This window comes from Equus przewalskii, chromosome 6 (genome assembly GCF_037783145.1).
Source record: "Equus przewalskii isolate Varuska chromosome 6, EquPr2, whole genome shotgun sequence".
Taxonomy (NCBI): Eukaryota; Metazoa; Chordata; class Mammalia; order Perissodactyla; family Equidae; genus Equus; species Equus przewalskii.
This window is the reverse complement of record NC_091836.1, coordinates 78,698,184-78,715,887: the sequence shown is the minus strand read 5'-3', so window position 1 is coordinate 78,715,887 and position 17,704 is coordinate 78,698,184. Positions and strand designations below refer to the sequence as shown.

General features: G+C 39.9%; 1 protein-coding gene across 3 annotated transcripts in view; it reads left to right on the top strand.

The window, feature by feature from the left end:
• Positions 1 to 17,704, top strand: part of DENND5A (DENN domain containing 5A) — an 83,763-nt gene that overhangs the window by 45,309 nt on the left and 20,750 nt on the right. For all 3 annotated transcript variants that reach the window (XM_008514663.2, XM_070626308.1, XM_070626309.1), the window contains 6 exons: positions 3,034 to 3,351; positions 4,528 to 4,743; positions 5,247 to 5,481; positions 11,026 to 11,176; positions 11,855 to 11,948; positions 14,581 to 14,712. In XM_008514663.2, the coding sequence (XP_008512885.2) occupies positions 3,034 to 3,351; positions 4,528 to 4,743; positions 5,247 to 5,481; positions 11,026 to 11,176; positions 11,855 to 11,948; positions 14,581 to 14,712 (1,146 nt within the window). The remainder of the gene's footprint in view (positions 1 to 3,033; positions 3,352 to 4,527; positions 4,744 to 5,246; positions 5,482 to 11,025; positions 11,177 to 11,854; positions 11,949 to 14,580; positions 14,713 to 17,704) is intronic.

Here is a 17,704-nt window from a genome sequence, read left to right as displayed (position 1 = left end):
TCTAAACCATTGAGTTGGTGTATTGGGGTTTTATGTGTATTTGTCTATTCTACCAAAAAATATACATGAAGAGTAGGTATCAAAGATTGAAGAATGGGGAGCTTTTTATTGCTTGCTTTAAAAACATGCATATTTAATATCAACACCTCTTCCTAGTAAACCTAATTATAATTTTGTAAAGTCAAAATAAGAATGACAACAAAAAATGATTGAAAGTGGAAAGCCAAAGAGGCATGCTACATGCATAATTTAATAAATAAGTCACTAGGCAAGAAGCCCGATTCTCAGTTTTATTTTCATCTTTGGCATCAGCTTTACTTGGGGCAAGTTCTATTCCTGCAGGATCGCTCAGCATCAGTCTTTGTGTGCTTCATGTATGTGGGTATATGAAGAGGCTGCTAGGAGACTAGCAGTTTTCTTAGTGGGACTGTTTGAGAAACCACGGGTAGTCTGAGAAAACCAAAAGTTCACGCTGTTCTGAGGTACTGGGGCCTCCACTTTTGCAATATTTCCCATCATTGCTGCATCCTTTGCCTCTCCTGTGGTCTACTTGGGAAGGAATGGTGGCAATGGGACCGTAGAATACCTGTGTATACTTAATAAGCAGTCTTAGAGTTGCAGAGTCCCACTTCATGTAAACTGTCCCTCTGAAGATCCCATGTTTGTGGGGGCAGTTACATAGCTGGATTTCCTCTACCTTAATTTTTAGCAGATAACCTCTGGGATATCTGAGTCTGTGTATCCCCCTTGGAAACTTTAGACTGGGGAGAAAAGAACTGACTTTCTCAAGGAGTGAAGCCCCATGAAAGGTACACATAATGAATGGAAAGTGATAATATCTCTGAAAGACAACTTTGGGATGTCTCAGAAATGATATACATTTATAATAAAAAATTCTAACAATGCGCAAAAGCATAAAGTAAAAATTGCTTCAAATTTTACCACCCAGAGATAACTGCTTTCAACATTTTGGTGGACTTCGTGTGGTGTCTTTACGCTGCTAGAAGGAAGCTTTGAGGCAGGACTTGGGAAATTCACCTGGGCCTGTGCAAGGGGGTATTATCAGGATAGTGGGTAGGGCGAATTCGATTAATAAAAGGGGCTTTCTCCAGAGGGACATTCCCCAACCCCCTAAATCAGAATTCCTCAGTTGCTGCGCCATCTTTGGGCATCAGAAGTCTGTGAAAAGCCCTTTGTTCCTTTGTACACCAACACATGAGCTCAGCTGGCCCTGAGCAAGTGAGAGTGCTGAGCTGCCTTTGTGAGGCATCCTTTGTCTGGGCTTCTCTTTCGGGTTTCATTGTGTGCGTGTAGGAAGGAGGCAGTTCGTCCACAGCTATGTCAGGGGAAGCAAGCAGAGGATATTAGAATAAAGAAGGGGGTGTCGCTTTTTTCTGTCTTGGGCCCTTCCTTCTTTCCTACTTTCTTCCCCACTTTTCAGGATACTCTTTCAATAGCTTTTTCCTAGTTATCCATGTGTTGAGCCCTTCAGAGAAGAACGTGTAGATAGACTAGGGGGCGAGGCTGGCTGTGATTTGGTGTTAGGAACTCAGGGCTGGGAAGGGGCGTTGTGACCTCCTACAGAGAGATTTGGGAGACTTTTTGGGATTTTGTGGATCCATGTTGTCATTACCCCAGAGCACCTAAGTCTTCCCATGGTCTTTCCCAACAAGGCAGGAGGTTAACTGAGGAAAACTGATCACTTGGGTTGAGTGCCTCTTCCAGGCTGCTCCTTGTCCCCGACGCTGTTTTGCAGGAGTTGGCTACTTCTCAGCTCAGGAAAGGAGTACATGAGCAGTTTGAGATGGGTTTGCAAATTGCTTCTGTTTGCCAGAGACCTCCGCATGCGGGGAGGAGACAGCCTGAGGCTACTGTATGAGTCTAGTAATTGAATGGCCTCCTTTTTCACTGCCTTCTTATCCCTACCTCCTTCAGCCCAACTCAACAAAGAATGGCTAGTGGTGTCTACTCAGAGGCTCCTGTCTTAATCTAGCCCATCTCTGAAGTGTGCCTGAGCTGCTTTCTCTCCTCTAGCCACCTCTGACCAGGAGTATATCTACACTATCTGTGGACATAGCCTTTGGAGTTTATAAAATTCTTTACAAACATTCTATATTTGGCTCACAGCAGTGGGAGAAAAGCCAACCAGGCACTGTTGAGTGGATACGGTTATTTTTAGCTGCCTCTATGTTTCCTCTTGGACAAACTGCTTTTTTTCCTCTAAAGAGAAGAGAACCGTCGGGGTAAATGATTGCGTTGTGTGCCTCTGGTGCGTCACAGTGCTTTGTTCTTTTGGCTGTATGGACAGGCCTTCTGAGGCAGGTGATCTTCATGACCAGATGATTTAATTCTGTCTTTACTATCTTGTGTGTGTGTGTGAAGAAGATTGGCCCTGAGCTAACATCTGTTGCCAGTCTTCTTCTTTTTTTAAATTTTTTGAGGAAGATTAGCCCTGAGCTAACATCTGTGCCAATATTCCTCTACCTTGCATGTAGGATGCCCTCCACAGTATGGCTGATAAGTGGAGTAGTTCCTTGCCTGGGACCCAAATCTGTGAACCTGGGTGGCTGAAGCAGAGTGTGTGGAACTTTAACCACTCGGCCACAGGTCTGGCCCCTGGATAGACTTTTTGACTCACTCCTAGTGTTCTTTTCGCTAATGTAGGAATTTGTGAGTTCAACAAGCATTTTATGAGCATTTACTATATGTGAAACTTGTGCTAGATGTTAAACATCTGTGGCATCACATAATACTTACACTGTCTAAGATAAGTGTTTTTATCTATTTATTTCCACTTTACAACTGAGGAAGCAATCAGAGTGGTTAAGCAACTTTCCCGACATACAGCTAGCCAGTGTCAGGGGAAGATTGGAACTCAAGGCTGTCTGCTTCCTGAGCCCCATCGTCTTCATGCCATACCCCATACATGCCCGTTTCAGATGTTTTCTTTTTCCTCTCCTGTTCATTATCCTTTCTAAAGTTTCTTCCTTAATGCTCTAGAGTTGTTCACACTCTTCCTGTTTTGACTGCCAGGCCAACCTCTGCTTTGTGGACATTGACAACCACTTCATTGAGCTGCCAGAGGACTTGCCTCAGTTTCCCAACAAATTGGAGTTTGTTCAGGAAGTCTCTGAGATTCTCATCGCATTTGGCATTCCCCCTGAAGGGAACCTTCATTGCAGTGAGAGTGCCTCCAAGCTGAAGAGGCTCCGGGCCTCTGAGCTTGTCTCTGACAAGAGGAACGGGAACATCGCAGGCTCCCCTTTGCATTCCTACGAGCTCCTCAAGGAGAATGAAACTATCGCCCGGCTGCAAGCCTTAGTCAGGAGGACTGGGGTGAGCCTGGAAAAGGTAAGATGCTGTGACAGGTTTGGTCTGTGCTCGGGTGCTGCCCTGGTGAAATAAAGTGTGGAACGAGAAAGCATTCATTTCAGGGCAAGGCATATTTGTGAACAGTGAAAGAACGCTCTTGTATGGGAGGCTCTGGATTCAGCTCTGGCAAACCTTATCCAGTAAATGCTACCTAATCTAAATCTAGGTAGCTTCTCACTAGGGCATCAAGGAGAGCCTGCTGTCATCTGTGTGAACGCTACTGCAGAGTGACTTGGAGGGATGATGCAGCTAATCTTTGTGTTCAGACCTCTTTCAGATCCATTGTCCTGTGAATTTCATAGCAACCTAAAGCATAGAGAGCAGGTATTATTAACCTTGTTTTACACCTCAAGAAACTGAAGCTTGAGAGCCTCCATTAAATGCCTAATCAGTGGCTGATCTGAGGCTAGAACCTGGTCCTCTTGAATTGTAGTCCTGTGCTTTTTCTGGGGATGTACTTAGCTTTCCATTTCCTAACTTTGATGAGACTATCTGTTTTCTGTAGTTTTTTACCCATCTCTTCACCCTCCCCTGCCTTCTCACTGTTCAGTTGCTTTTGTAAATTACATATGAACAAAACGGGCCAATGTAATCATTTTGTTGAGCTAATTTTTTAGTAAAGTATGAAGCATATCATTTCCTTGCTTTATTTAGCTAGTAGAGCAGATATTTTTTAAAAACCATGGCCAGTTAAAGAGGAGCACAGAAATATTTAGAGATTAAAAAGGTTAAGAAAGACACAGGAAGGAAAAATTCTTAGGGAGAAAGATAAGGACAGTGATATGGGGGAGAAAAATCAGAGATGAATGCAGACCTTTTTATCATTTTCTCATTGACTTCCCAGATTCCCTCCTTCCCCTGACCCTTGAGATAAGTAGCCAGCCACCTTTTCCTCTATTGCTGAATCTCTCTCTGCCCGTAGTGGTCTTATCTCTACTTTCATTAAGTTGCTAGATATCTGCAAGTGGAACGTCCTCATTTACCTCTTCTCCATGTCAGAATCCCTTTCTTTCTTTTTTTCCTTTCTGTTTTTTTCTCTTTTATTTTCTCCATTTGCTGCAAAGTAAGTGACCACTGGGGAAAAAAACAGATGAGTTGCATTTCTTTGTGATAAAAGGAAAGGTTTATGTGTTTTCAACTGTTTCCTTTTTGTAGCTGGAAGTGCGTGAAGACCCCAGCAGCAATAAGGATCTGAAAATTCAGTGTGATGAAGAAGAACTCAGGATTTATCAGCTAAACATTCAGATCCGGGAAGTTTTTGCAAATCGTTTCACTCAGATGTTTGCAGATTATGAGGTGTTTGTCATTCAGCCCAGCCAAGATAAGGAATCCTGGTTTACTAACAGGGAGCAGATGCAAAACTTCGATAAAGTGAGTATAATCCTACTGGGGAGGTAGTAAAGAATGAGAACATGCCAGACCCTCTAGAAGATTTAACTGAAGATGAGGTTTTTTTCCCCATAATATTATATGGTGGAAACAAGTTCATGGTCCTTTTGATGTTGATAAAATATAAGGTTTTGTTGCGTTAGAGCACTGTGCTGGTTATTACCGTCAGGTGATTTACCTTCCGTCAGAGAGCTCTCTTAGACCTTTGTCTAAGGTGCACATGCAGGTTGAACATCAGAATTCTTGGAAGATTACCTGAGTAAGTTTGGGCTAATATGTCAAAGTTTCAGGATATCCGAAATTGTATGAGTGTTAAAAAAATGATGAAGAGATTTTTCTGTTAGCTTTTCATAAAGACCTAGAAAGCTTCAGAGAAGAATTAACTTACTGGATCCTTTGGGTGTGTTGCCTTTGCTGATCAAGGCTGACATGCACTCTTCTCTCTTCCCTGCTGATGACTGTCTGTTTCCTTTTGGTCCCACCAGGCATCTTTTCTATCAGATCAGCCTGAACCCTACCTACCCTTCCTCTCAAGATTCCTGGAGACCCAGATGTTTGCCTCTTTTGTTGACAACAAAATCATGTGTCATGATGATGACGATAAAGACCCTGTGCTCCGGGTATTTGATTCTCGAGTAGACAAGATCAGGCTGTTGAATGTTCGGACACCTACTCTCCGCACATCCATGTACCAGAAGTGTACCACTGTGGATGAAGCAAGTGAGGCCTCCTTGTTGCCATACTTTCTAGCCTCTTGAATTATGTCACTTATGTGTCCTTGTCCCTAAACTTGCCAGCTTCTTTCCCTGTTTCTGCTTTTTGCATAAGTTGTTCCCTTTGCCTGAAATGCTCTTCCCTGTCTTTTATGCTTGGCAAACTTTTCTCATCCTTTAACACTGTGTCAGTTAGGAATGGATCCTGCCGTTAGTAATAGAGATCTAATCAACAGTGGGTTAGACAGATGGAGGTTATTTTTCTCAAACTAGCAAGAAGTGTAGAATTGGTGGTTGCTGGGGTTGGCTCAGCTGCTCAACAATGTAATCAGGAACTGAGATTCTATCTTTTTACTCAGCTGTCCTTAGTATATTGACTTTTATATTCACGCTTGTTGCCTCCTGGTTACAGGAGACTTTTTATGTTCATATTCAAGGCAAGAAGAGGGGAGGGTTGATGCCAGCTGTATTTCCCCTTTTGTATCAGAAAACAAAAGCTTTCCCAGAAATTCCCAACAATTTCTGTTGTCTCATAGGCTAGAACCTTGTTGTGTGATCATCCCTAAGTGTAAGGGAGGCTGTGAATGTGTGTGTTGAACTGGGTGTAATTTACCCCGAACAATATCGGGGTTCTATTAGCAAGAAAGAAGGGCGAATGGGTTATGAGTAAGGGTTGACAGTGTTTACCACAAAAGTTTAGCTGATCTGTCTCCTCTGTGAAGTCGTCTTCGATGCCCTCAGGCAGAGTTGGTGCATTCCTCCTCTGTTCACCAGTGTTGCTTTGTTCTTGCCTCCCCCCATGATCTCTCTTCTTTAGAGCTTTCCTTATCAGGGAACAATTTAAGAGTAGAGACTGTATTTCCTTATTTTCTTACCCCCAACCCTTTAGCATTGTGCCTAGCACATACGGATGTTAAAAAAAAGTTGTTTGCTACATGCATGATTGAAAAGGCCTTTTTATTCACAGAGGCCCTATCTAGATCAGTTCAGCCAGAGAATAGTCTCAGCTTTAGGTGTCAGATTAAGTGGTGTGTTCACTTCCTTGTGGGATGTTCAGTGTCCTTGTTGTAGCCTTTTTGTATATTTTGTTCATTCATTTATCAAATACTATAGATACCTACTACATGCTCAACATATGGTAAGTGCTCAACAAATATTTACTCAATGAGTGAATGTGCCAGGCCTTTTCCTAGGTTTTGAAGATATAACTGGTGACAATTTGGACAAAGTCCTGCCTTCATTGACCTTACATTCTCTAGCCTTCTGTCTTTACCTTTTATCCCTGTTCCACGCCTTTCATTAAGAGGACAATCCTCTTGGCTAAGGCCTGAGTACATGTTGCTCATGCAAGTGCTCTACTCTGACATAGTTATCCTTGCCTCCTGGAACACTTCAGGCTTCTGATTCCCGAACCCTGCCTAAGGCTTTGGTCCTGGGAAACTTGATGGTGGTTTCTACAAGACTGCAGGTTTACAGAAACATCTTCCAAGCCATCAGTTTAAATCAGGACTTCCCAATCTTTTTATGTTGTCCTACACTTGAAAATGACAATATTTGTATGTGGCATACCGGAATAAAAGGAGGAATCTGCTATAAAGGCTGTAGAGTGAGAAGTTCTAGTCACTTGAGGCCTTGCCCAGCTGCCACAAGGGTTGAGGCAATCAGTTCTCAGCCCATCTATAATCCATTTGTTGAACACCAAACACCGCAGCATACTGATTTGAGTTAGAATTACTCTGGCCTCACTTGTGGCCAGGACATGTGTTGTTACGGGCCTGGGAGAATGCGGGGTTTGGGATATGGAAGGAAGGTTAGCTAACTTTCGTTTGTGTGACTCATTAAGAAAAATGGATGTCACAGAGACGCTTCAGGCAACTCTGTGCTCTGCTCTCAGGGGTAGTGGAAATATCTTTGCCATTAGTCTTTTCTGTAGGCTGCCCCAGAGAGATGTACCCGAAATACGCTAGAGCAGGGTTCTTCCCTCTGGCCTCAGATCCGTAGCCTAGAGGAGTAGTTCAGCTGCCTCACCCCATCCGGCATGGATACCTCAGCTTCTTGAACCAGTCTGATAGGAAAATGGTAAAACCATAACTAAAGGGATCTTTTTGGAGACCCTTTAAATTGTTATATTTAGAAGGGATCTTGATGGCAGTCAGTTCTATTCACCCACTAATTTTATAGGTAAAGATGTTCTGTGATTCATCGCTGTATCTGCAGGGCCTAGAATAGTGCCTGGCATATTTTAGACACTGAATAAGTTCTGTTGAATGAGAGTAAGGGCTGGAGGAAGTGAGGGAGGCCCAAAGAGAAGGCGACTGGACCTAGCATCACAACAAGGTCCGAAGGTTGAGATGTTTTTACATGACTCTAGAAAATACCAGGAGAGTTACCAGCTTGTTTTGTTCCTACTCTTTAAAATTTTTGAGGTTTAATTAACATACAGTGAACTGCACATATTTAAAATTTTGCTATATGTGTACACTTACATCAAGAACTAGTAAACATACCCATCACCTTCAAAAGTTTCCTCTTGCTCTTTTGTAATATCTCCATCCTCTCCCCTCCCCACTCTCTCCCCAAATTCTGAGGCAGCCACTGCTGTGATTTCTGTACTTTGGGGTTTTCATTTTCTAGAATTTTATGTAAATGGATCATACAGTATGTGCTCTTTTTTTAGTCTGGCTTCTTTTACTCAGCATAATTATTTTGAGATTTGTTCATATTCCTTTTATTGCTGAATAATATTCCATTGCATGGGCATTACTACAATTTGACCTATTGGTGGACATTTGGGCTATGAAAATTTGTGTATATGTGTTTTCTTTTCCCTTGGATAAACACCTGGGAGTGATTGTATGTTGACTTTTTAAAGAAACTGCCAAATTGTATTTCAAAGTGGTTGTACTTTTTACATTCCCACTAGCAGTGTATGAGACTTAGAGTTCCTCCACATTGTTGCCAATATTTAGTATGGTCAGTTTTTTCAATTTAGCCGCTCTAATAGGTTTGTAGTCGTATCTCATTGTAGTTGCTTTGCATGTTCCTAATGGCTAATGATGTTGAACATCTTTTCCTGTTTATTTGGCATCCATTTATCTACTCTGGTAGAGTGCCTGTTTAAACCTTTTGCCCATTTTTTATTGGATTGTTTGTTTTCTTATTACTGAGTTTTGAAAGTTCTTTATGTATTCCAGATATAAGTCTTTTATCAGATATATGATTTGAAAATATTTCCCTCACTCTGTGGCTTGTGTTTTTGTTCCCTTAACAGTGTCTTTTGAAGAACAAAGTTTTAAATTTGATGAGGCTTAATTTATCAGTTTTTAAAAAATCTGTTATGCTTTTGGTGTTGTATCTTAAGAAATTTTTGCCTAACCAAAGTCACATCGTTTTTTTTTTTTTCCTCTGTGGCTCCTTCTAGAAGTTTTAGGCTTTATATTTGGGTCTATATCCATATCAAGTCAATTTTTTGTAAGTAGTGAAAGCTAAGGGTCTGCATTCATTTTTTTCCATATGGATGTCCAGTTTTTCTAGCATCATCTGTTGAAAAGACTCTCCTTTCACCAATGAATTGCCTTTTAAGCTTTGTCAAAATATCAGTGATCTATATCCATGTGAGTGTACTTCTGTTTCATTAGTCTTTTAGCCTATATTTACACCAATACCACACTGTCTTGATTACTGTAGCTTTATATTAAATCTTAAAGTCAAAGAACATTAGTCCTCCGACTTTATTTTCTTTTTCAAAATTGTTCTGGCTATTCTAGGACTTTTGTATTTCATATATATTTAGAATCAGCTTAGCAGTTTCCACAAATAACCTTCTGAGATTTTTGGTTGGGATTGCCTGAATCTGGAGGTCAATTTGGGGAGAATTGGCATCTTAATATTATTGAGTATTCTGATCCATGAACATGGCATTTCTCTCCATTTATCTAGGTATTCTTTAATTTCTTTGGAGAGTTATGTAGTTTTCAGTGTACATATTTTTCATATCTTTTGTCAGATTTATCTCTATTTCATATTTATTGGTGTTAGTGTAAATGGTATTTTTAAATTTTAATTTCTGATTGCTCATTGCTAATATACAAAAATATGACAGAGTTTTGTATATTGATCTATGTTCTGCAACCATACTAAACTTACTTCTAGTAGCTTTTTGTGCATTCTCTCATATTTCTATGTGAATAATAATATTGCCTGTGAATAATGATGGTTTTACTTTTTCCTTTCCAGTCTGGATACTTTTTATTTCTTTTTCTTGCCTTATTGCATTGGCTAGAACCTCTACTACAACATCAAATAGAAATGGTGAGAGTGGACATCCTCATCCTGAGTTTATTCCTGATTTTAGGGGGAAAGCATTCACCATTAAGTATGATGTTAGCTATAGGTTTTCATGGATACCTTTTATCAGTTGAGGATGTTCGTTTCTGTTACTAGTTTGCTCAGAGTTTTTATCGGAAGTGGATCTTTTATTTTGTCAAATGCTTTGTCTGCATCTATTGAGGTAATTATTTAGATTTAGTTTTAATTTGTTAATATAGTGAATTACATTGATTGATTTTGCATGTGTAAACTGATCTTTCATTTCTTAGATAAGGTTATCTGTTTCTTCTTGAGTGAGCTTTGGCACTTTGTGTCTTTCAAGGAATTTGTCCGTTTCACCTATTGTCAAATTCGTTGGCATTAAGTTCTTCCTGGTATTCCCTCATTAATACTTGAAGAATCTGTAGCACTGTCACTTCTCTCATTCCTGATATTGGTAATTTGTGTCTTGTCTTGTTTATCCTAATCAGTCTGACTAGAAGTTTATTAGTTTCCTGACCTTCTGAAAGAACCAGGTTTGGGATTTATTAATTTTATTTATTTGCTGTTTCATTGTTTTCACTCTGGCCTTTATTATTTCCTTTCTTGTACTTATTTTGGATTTAATTTGCTTGTCTTTTTCTAGTTTCTTAAGATGGAAGCCAAGGTTGTTAGTTTGAGACCTTTCTTCTTTTCTAAGATAGGCCTTTAGTGCTATAAATCTCCTTTCAAATAATATTTTAATGGCATACCACAGATTCTAATGTTTTGTGTTTTTATTTTTGTTCAGTTCAAAATGCCTACTTATTTACTTTTTGGTTTCTTTTTGACCCATGGGTTATTTAGAAATATGTTATTTAATTTTAGCATGTTATTATTGGTTATTGTGGTCAGAGAACATAATTTGTATGATTCAAATTATTTTAAATTTATTGAGACTTATTTTATGCCCCAGAATATGGTATATTTTAAAAATATTTGACTTGTTGTTTTTAGATTTTATTTTTTTTCCTTTTTCTCCCCAAAGCCCCACCGGTACATAGTTGTATATTCTTAGTCGTGGGTCCTAGCTGTGGCATGTGGGACGCTGCCTCAGCGTGGCCCGATGAGCAGTGCCATGTCCGCTTCGAACCCAGGATTCGAACTGATGAAACACTGGGCCGCCTGCAGCAGAGTGCGTGAACTTAACCGCTGGGCCACGGGGCCAGCCCGTATTTGACTTCTTTTTGTTGTTCTCATCCAGAGAAGGCAATTGAGCTGCGTCTGGCAAAGATTGACCATACTGCAGTTCATCCCCATTTACTCGACATGAAGATTGGACAGGGGAAGTATGAGCCGGGCTTCTTCCCTAAGCTGCAGTCTGACGTGCTATCCACTGGGCCAGCCAGCAACAAGTGAGTCAGCCCCAAGGAGTCCCCCATCTAGCTCCCTAGTCACAGTGGTGAGGGTCATCTAGTGACTGCCAGAGCTGGTAGAAGACCCCTGAATTTTGTAAAGGAATTGTAGAGAGAACCCAGACTATTCAGGTCATTCACTTATTTGAACAAGAAAACGAGTGACAAAGTAGCTCATCAGCTTCTGTCTCCACTATGCACATTGGGATAGTTCCTCATGCCCAGGACCTGCAAAAAGCCAGGCTGTGGATGGGCTGAGATCATTTCATGACTGAATCCCATATGACAGCTAGCACTGTGCTTTTAACAATTAGTGGTTGAAATAATTGGAGACTGAACTGAAAGTAGATAACTTAGCAGGGTTGCTCTTCTTTAGTTTCTTTTGGGGGGTGAGTGCATACCCAGACAGAGTTGATTGAATATAGTTTTGGATCTGCATATGAAGTTTTTATAGGTGTTTCAAGAAAGATGTGTCCCTGTTTCCTGCGGAGTTAGCTCTTTCTTGCCCAGTCACCAATCTTTAAGCGGCTCTTCCTCAAGGGCCCTGAGCTAATCTCTCGTGACTTCTTGGTGGTTTCTTGAGCCCAGCATTGGTCCTTAGATGTTCAAGTTTTCTCCTGTCAGTTGACCTTATTTTCTTAGTGGGATGTTCTTAATTACCTGTTTTGATTCTGTTAGGTGGACGAAAAGGAATGCCCCTGCCCAGTGGAGGAGGAAAGATCGGCAGAAGCAGCACACAGAACATCTGCGTTTAGACAATGACCAGAGAGAGGTAAGACATCTTAAGAATGACAAGGAATGGCCCTTTTACCATGCTACGCTCTCCTTCTTTTTGCTACTTCTTTGGCCTCTGGTTTCATTCAAATGTCCTAACAATGACCTCTCCCCATAAAAGGGTAAATAATAGGGTTAGTTCCTCATACCTGATACTTGGGCCTAGGTTATGACAAATCTAGGATGTACGGTGTTTTGCAGATGACAGCTAGTCATTAACCATGTAGGTCCTCTCGCTAAGCCAGGCCCTATTTGCAGCCCTGTTCAGGAATGATGTCAGTGCTTAGAAGAGACCTGTTCACTATCCTTTGAGTACTCACTCATACATGATACTCACTTCTGGGGAGTGTGACAGGAACCTCAGAAGAAAAGAGTCTGAAACTTAGAGAAATCATTTTTTAAAAAACTTTATTGAGGTCATAATAGTTTATAACATTGTAAAATTTCAGTTGTACATTATAATTTGTCAGTCACCATATAAATGTGCCCCTTTACCCCTTATGCCCTCCCCCCAACCCCTTTCCCCTCTGGTAATCTCTAATCTGTTCTCTTTGTCCATGTGTTATTTTTCACATATCAGTGAAATCATATGGTGTTTGTCTTTCTCTATCTGGCTTATTTCACTTAACATACCCTCTAGGTCCATCCATGTTGTTGCGAATGGGACAATTTTGTCTTTTTTTATGGCTGAGTAGTATTCCATTGTATATTATATACACCACATCTGCTTTATCCAATCATCGGTCAATGGCCAATTGGGTTTCTTCCACTTTTTGGCTATTGTGAATAATGCTGCAATGAGTATAAGGGTGCATAAGTCTCTCTGAATTGTTCATTTCAAGTTCTTTGGATAATTACCAACTAGTGGGATAGCTGGGTTGTGTGGTATTTCTATTTTTTAATTTTTTGGGAACTATCCATACTGTTTTCCTTAGTGGCTGCACCAGTTTGCATTCCCACCAGCGGTGGATGTGGGTTCCCTTTGGGAGAAATTCTTTTAAAATTTGTGAAGGTTTTTTTGTGTCTGTGGTATGGTGGTAAAGAAGGTAATTCTTTTAGAGTGAGAAGGAAGAAAAGCTGAACTTGGGTTAATGCTGTGAATTTCTGAACCTGGGGAGAGGTGTACTTTCTCCCTACTTTTTGTGAATCTTAAAACAGATAATCTTGACTTTTTTTTTCTTGGAGGAGCAAAGGAGAGAGTGTTACCATCAGGTGCCTGGGGATTGAGGATTCTTGAATTGACCTCCTGAGTCTTCCTTGTTTGTCAGAGTTTCTCAGCTCTGCTCTAACTTGTTCCCAGGAAAGTCTCTAGTTATGAACCTCAAGTTGGAGACCCTGCCTTACTTAGTTGCAGAGAAGTTGTGAAAATGGAGCTTCAGAAACCTATTTCAGGAACTTCTCTTTGAGAAAAGACCCTGCAATTTGCATTTTATACATATAAAACCCAATAAAGCATATTGTCTTCATATGTGTCTGGCACCTCTGTGAATGGAAAAGATATTTTGCCTTTGCTGTTTTTTAAAGGAATAAATTCAGATTGCATGGTATGGTTATGAATTTTTAACTGCTGATTTATGGGATACAGTTGTGCTTAGAATTTTTGAGAGGGTGCATAAGGGGTGTCGGTATTGGTGTTGTTTTAAGTCTCCCTGGATCTTCCACTTACTTCCATATTCTTCTTTTAGCAGTGTTCACTGAGCACGTTTTCTTGGTCAAAATCGCTGTAGTAAGCACTTTGAAATATCAGGATAGCAAGGAGATAGCCATGTCCTGAGGGAAAACCAGTTTATCAAGGGAGCAAAGTCAAGTACATAGATAACTTCAGTAGAAGAGTCTTTTGAAAGGTCCATATGAGAGGCGAGCCAGTGTTTGATCCCTGATAGAGACAGCAGAGGTCAGTTCTACCTGGGGTGGTCACCAAACGAGACTTTACTGGAGCCAGCATCTGTTTAAGCCTTGAAGGATGATAGGATTGTCTGAGCCTAACCTTGGGGGTTAGGAGTGGGGCAGATTGATGGGCTGGAAGATAGACTGGACAGAATTGTACTAGTGGAATAAATATGGGGGAAGGAGGAAGTCTGGGGTAAAAATGTTGATTATAAACCTGGGATACTGAGAGGATGTCAGTGTGCAGGTCACTCGTTTGTGTGGGTTCTGTGTTAAAAGAGTGTATGGAGAATCACGAGCACATTGTAAAGAAGCAGAACATACATTTGTTTTGAGCGTGCAATCTTATTTCCCAGACCCTAATTTAGCAAGGTTATACTTTATGACAGCAAGGGTAGATATCTTTGATATGGGCAGAGGAGTTAAACCCCTCCCAGCTTGGTAGGGAAAATGATTTTCTAAGTTGTACTCTGAGATTTGGGTGGGTTTGCACACTGAGTTATACGTGTTGCAACCATGTGTTTTTTACCTCTTGTATCATTAAAGCAAAGATGTAACTACAGTACCCATGGAGTGCTTTACATCAGAGAAAACAGAACTCATCATGTTATCTCAGTTTTTCCCTTTACTATGACGGAAGAGGCAGTAAGAAAGTGTAGGGTGATAGTGCCCTCTTCAGGCATCCGTCAGTACTGGTCAGTTGCCTGTGGTTTGTGTGTAATACTCTGATTTTTTCCATGTAGAAGTATATCCAGGAAGCCAGGAATCTGGGCAGCACCATCCGCCAGCCCAAGCTGTCCAACCTCTCCCCGTTAGTGATTGCCCAGACCAACTGGAAGTTTGTGGAGGGGCTGCTGAAGGAATGTCGCAACAAGGTGAGCTGTGAACCCCTTCGTGTGTGTGCTGGTTCCCTTGACAACAATATTTAACAATATTTAAAAAATATGGTTAATACAATGGGATAGTACTAGTTTTAAGATCCCGTTAACTTGGAATTAGGTGTATTTGTTTTAAATAAAATGTACCATTAATTGAGAGCAAGCACACTTTGCTTGATATAAACTTAATATGTATTCCTTAAAATTGAGAGGTGAATGTAGTTTTTTAGACATCTTACATTACTTACTTGAAATCATTGTAGTTGAATTGTCTTCAACAGATCAGTCTTACACATATGAAAATGTTTTTGCCTGTCTATTTTAATTTGATAGCATTGATCTCATATGCCTAGAAACAAGAATTTACTGAGTGCCAGTAAATTCCACTATTTGCCAGGCCAAAGTGTGTTATTCAGTGTAAGCTTGGGATGTTTTTCTCAGTTCCACAAAGTCAGTCATTTTTTTTAAGCTTCATTGAGGGATAATTGATATACAAAAAATTGCACACATTAATGTATACATCTTGATGAGTTTAAACATATGCATACGCCTGTAATATTATCACCACAATCAAGGTACTGAACATGTCCATAACTTCCAGAAGTTTCCTTATATTCTTTTGTGGATTTTGTTTGTTTTTCGGGTAAGAAGACTTAACCTGCGATCTATCCTAACATATTTTAAACTGCACAATATTAAATTGTTAATTATAGGTACTGTGTTATACATGAGATCTCTAGAACTTATTCATCTGGGATACTGAAACTTCATACCTACCAAGCAACAATTCCTTGTTTTCCCCACTCCCCACCCCCTGGCAACCACCATTCTATTCTCTGCTACTGTGAGTTTGACTACTTTAGATACTTCATATAAGTAGAATCATGTAGTACTTGTCCTTCTTTGACTGGCTTATTTCACTTAGCCTAATGTCCTCTAGGTACATCTGTGTTGCTGCAAATGGCAGGATTTCCTTCTATTCCAAGGCTGAATGATACGCCATTGTATATATATACCACATTTTGTGTGCCCATTCATCTGTTGATGGACACTGGGTTGTTTCCTATCTTGGCCATTGTGAATAATGCTGCAGTGAACATGGGGTGCAGATGTCTCTTTGAGATTCTGATTTCAGTTCTTTTGGATATATACTCAGAAATAAGATTGCTGGATCAAAAGACAATCATTATTAATTTTTACTATTTTATTTTTAAGTGTAATTTCTTTTCTAATAAAAATATAGCCTTTCAACCAAGTCAGTATACCATACTTTTTAGGACAAATAACTAACTCGGTCTCTACCTCATCCTGTTTATGCATCAATGGAAAAGAAAGATTTTCCTGCATTTTCATTTTGTAAGTGGTGGTCATTTATAGGATGAAATCAAATATACTTTCTCTTGCAGAAGAAATTATTACCAATATAAGTTAGATTGACATATCAGTACTGATATTTTGAATCAAGGTATTTTCAAAAAGGCCTCTGTCTTTTCATTCTGAGTCATTGATATCTGTGATTTTCCACACAATGTTGTCTTTTCTACCATCAAGACCATTGGTGATGCTGCCTTTCTTGAAAGGGGTCTTGTCTGTTGCCTCTGAGATTTATTTTCCAAGCCACCAACATTCATTCTCAAGTTTTGAGATGCATTCCCAGGCAGTTGGGTTTCATTGTGTCCACTGCCTGGTCAACAATGACTATAAAATAGATCCCAATTTCAGAGATTTTAATATGGGGAAAAATGTACATCTTAGAATTGAAGAGATACAGTAACCAGTCTAAAACTGCCAAGTGTTGGCTAGCATGTGGAGTGATAGGAACTCCCATATGTTAGAAGTGTAAATTGGTGTGACCACTGCAGAAAACAGCATAGTATTATCTAGTATTCTTCTCCTAGGTACAGTCCCCAGAGAAACCTTTGCAGCCTAACCCAGGAGATATGTACAAGAAGTTTACAGCAGGGGCCAGTCCAGTGTCGTAGTGGTTAGTTCATGCACTCTACTTCAGTGCCCTGAGGTTCACAGGTTCGGATCCTGGGTGCAGACCTAGCACTGCTCAGCAAGCCATGATCTGGCAGCATCCCACGTGAAAACAGAGGAAGATCTGCACAGATGTTAGCTCAGTGACAATCTTCCTCAAGCAGAAAGAAGGAAATTGACAACAGATGTTAGTTCAGGGCCAATCTTCACCAAAAAAAAAATTTACAGCAGCATTCTTTGTAATAGCCCCTAAATGGAAACAACCCAAACAACAATCAGTAGGAGAATTAATAAATAAATTGTAGTACATTGGTATGATAGAATGCTGTACAATGATGGAAATAGGCAATAGTTATACCCATCAACATGGGTGAATTTCACAAAGTTGAATGAAAAAGCAAATCACAAAAGAAAACATACAGGCAAAATTAAATTACATTGTTTAGGAATGCAAATATAGGTGATAATCATTTCTTTGCTTTTCTGTACTTTTATTGTGTAAATCAGGGTAGTGATCACTTCTGGAGTGGGGAGGTGACCGGAGAGGGCACATGGGGTGCTTCAAAGGTATAGATGGGTAGTATTTTATTTCTTAACCTGGATGATGGTTATAATCATATAATTATGTACATACATATACACACACGTACATATATATATGTGAATGTACATGAGATAGATTTCAGAGTAAAAACATTAAAAATAGTAACACTGAAAAGAAATATGGCAAAGTGTTGAGTTGTTTCTTCTGAAAGAGGATTAGGGGTCATTTTTTCCTATGCTTTTTAGATTTTTATATGTCACAAACTTATAATATGATTAGATCTTACTTAAGAACTTAGACTTAATATTCAGACAGACAAGTTCAAAGGCCAGATCTGCTACTTCTTTGCTGTGTGATTTTGTCAAGTTACTTAAATTCTCTGACTGCAATTTCCTTATCAGTAAATTGGGAGCAGTAATAGTACTCATCTCATAGAGGCATTGAGAGGCTTAAATGAGATAATGC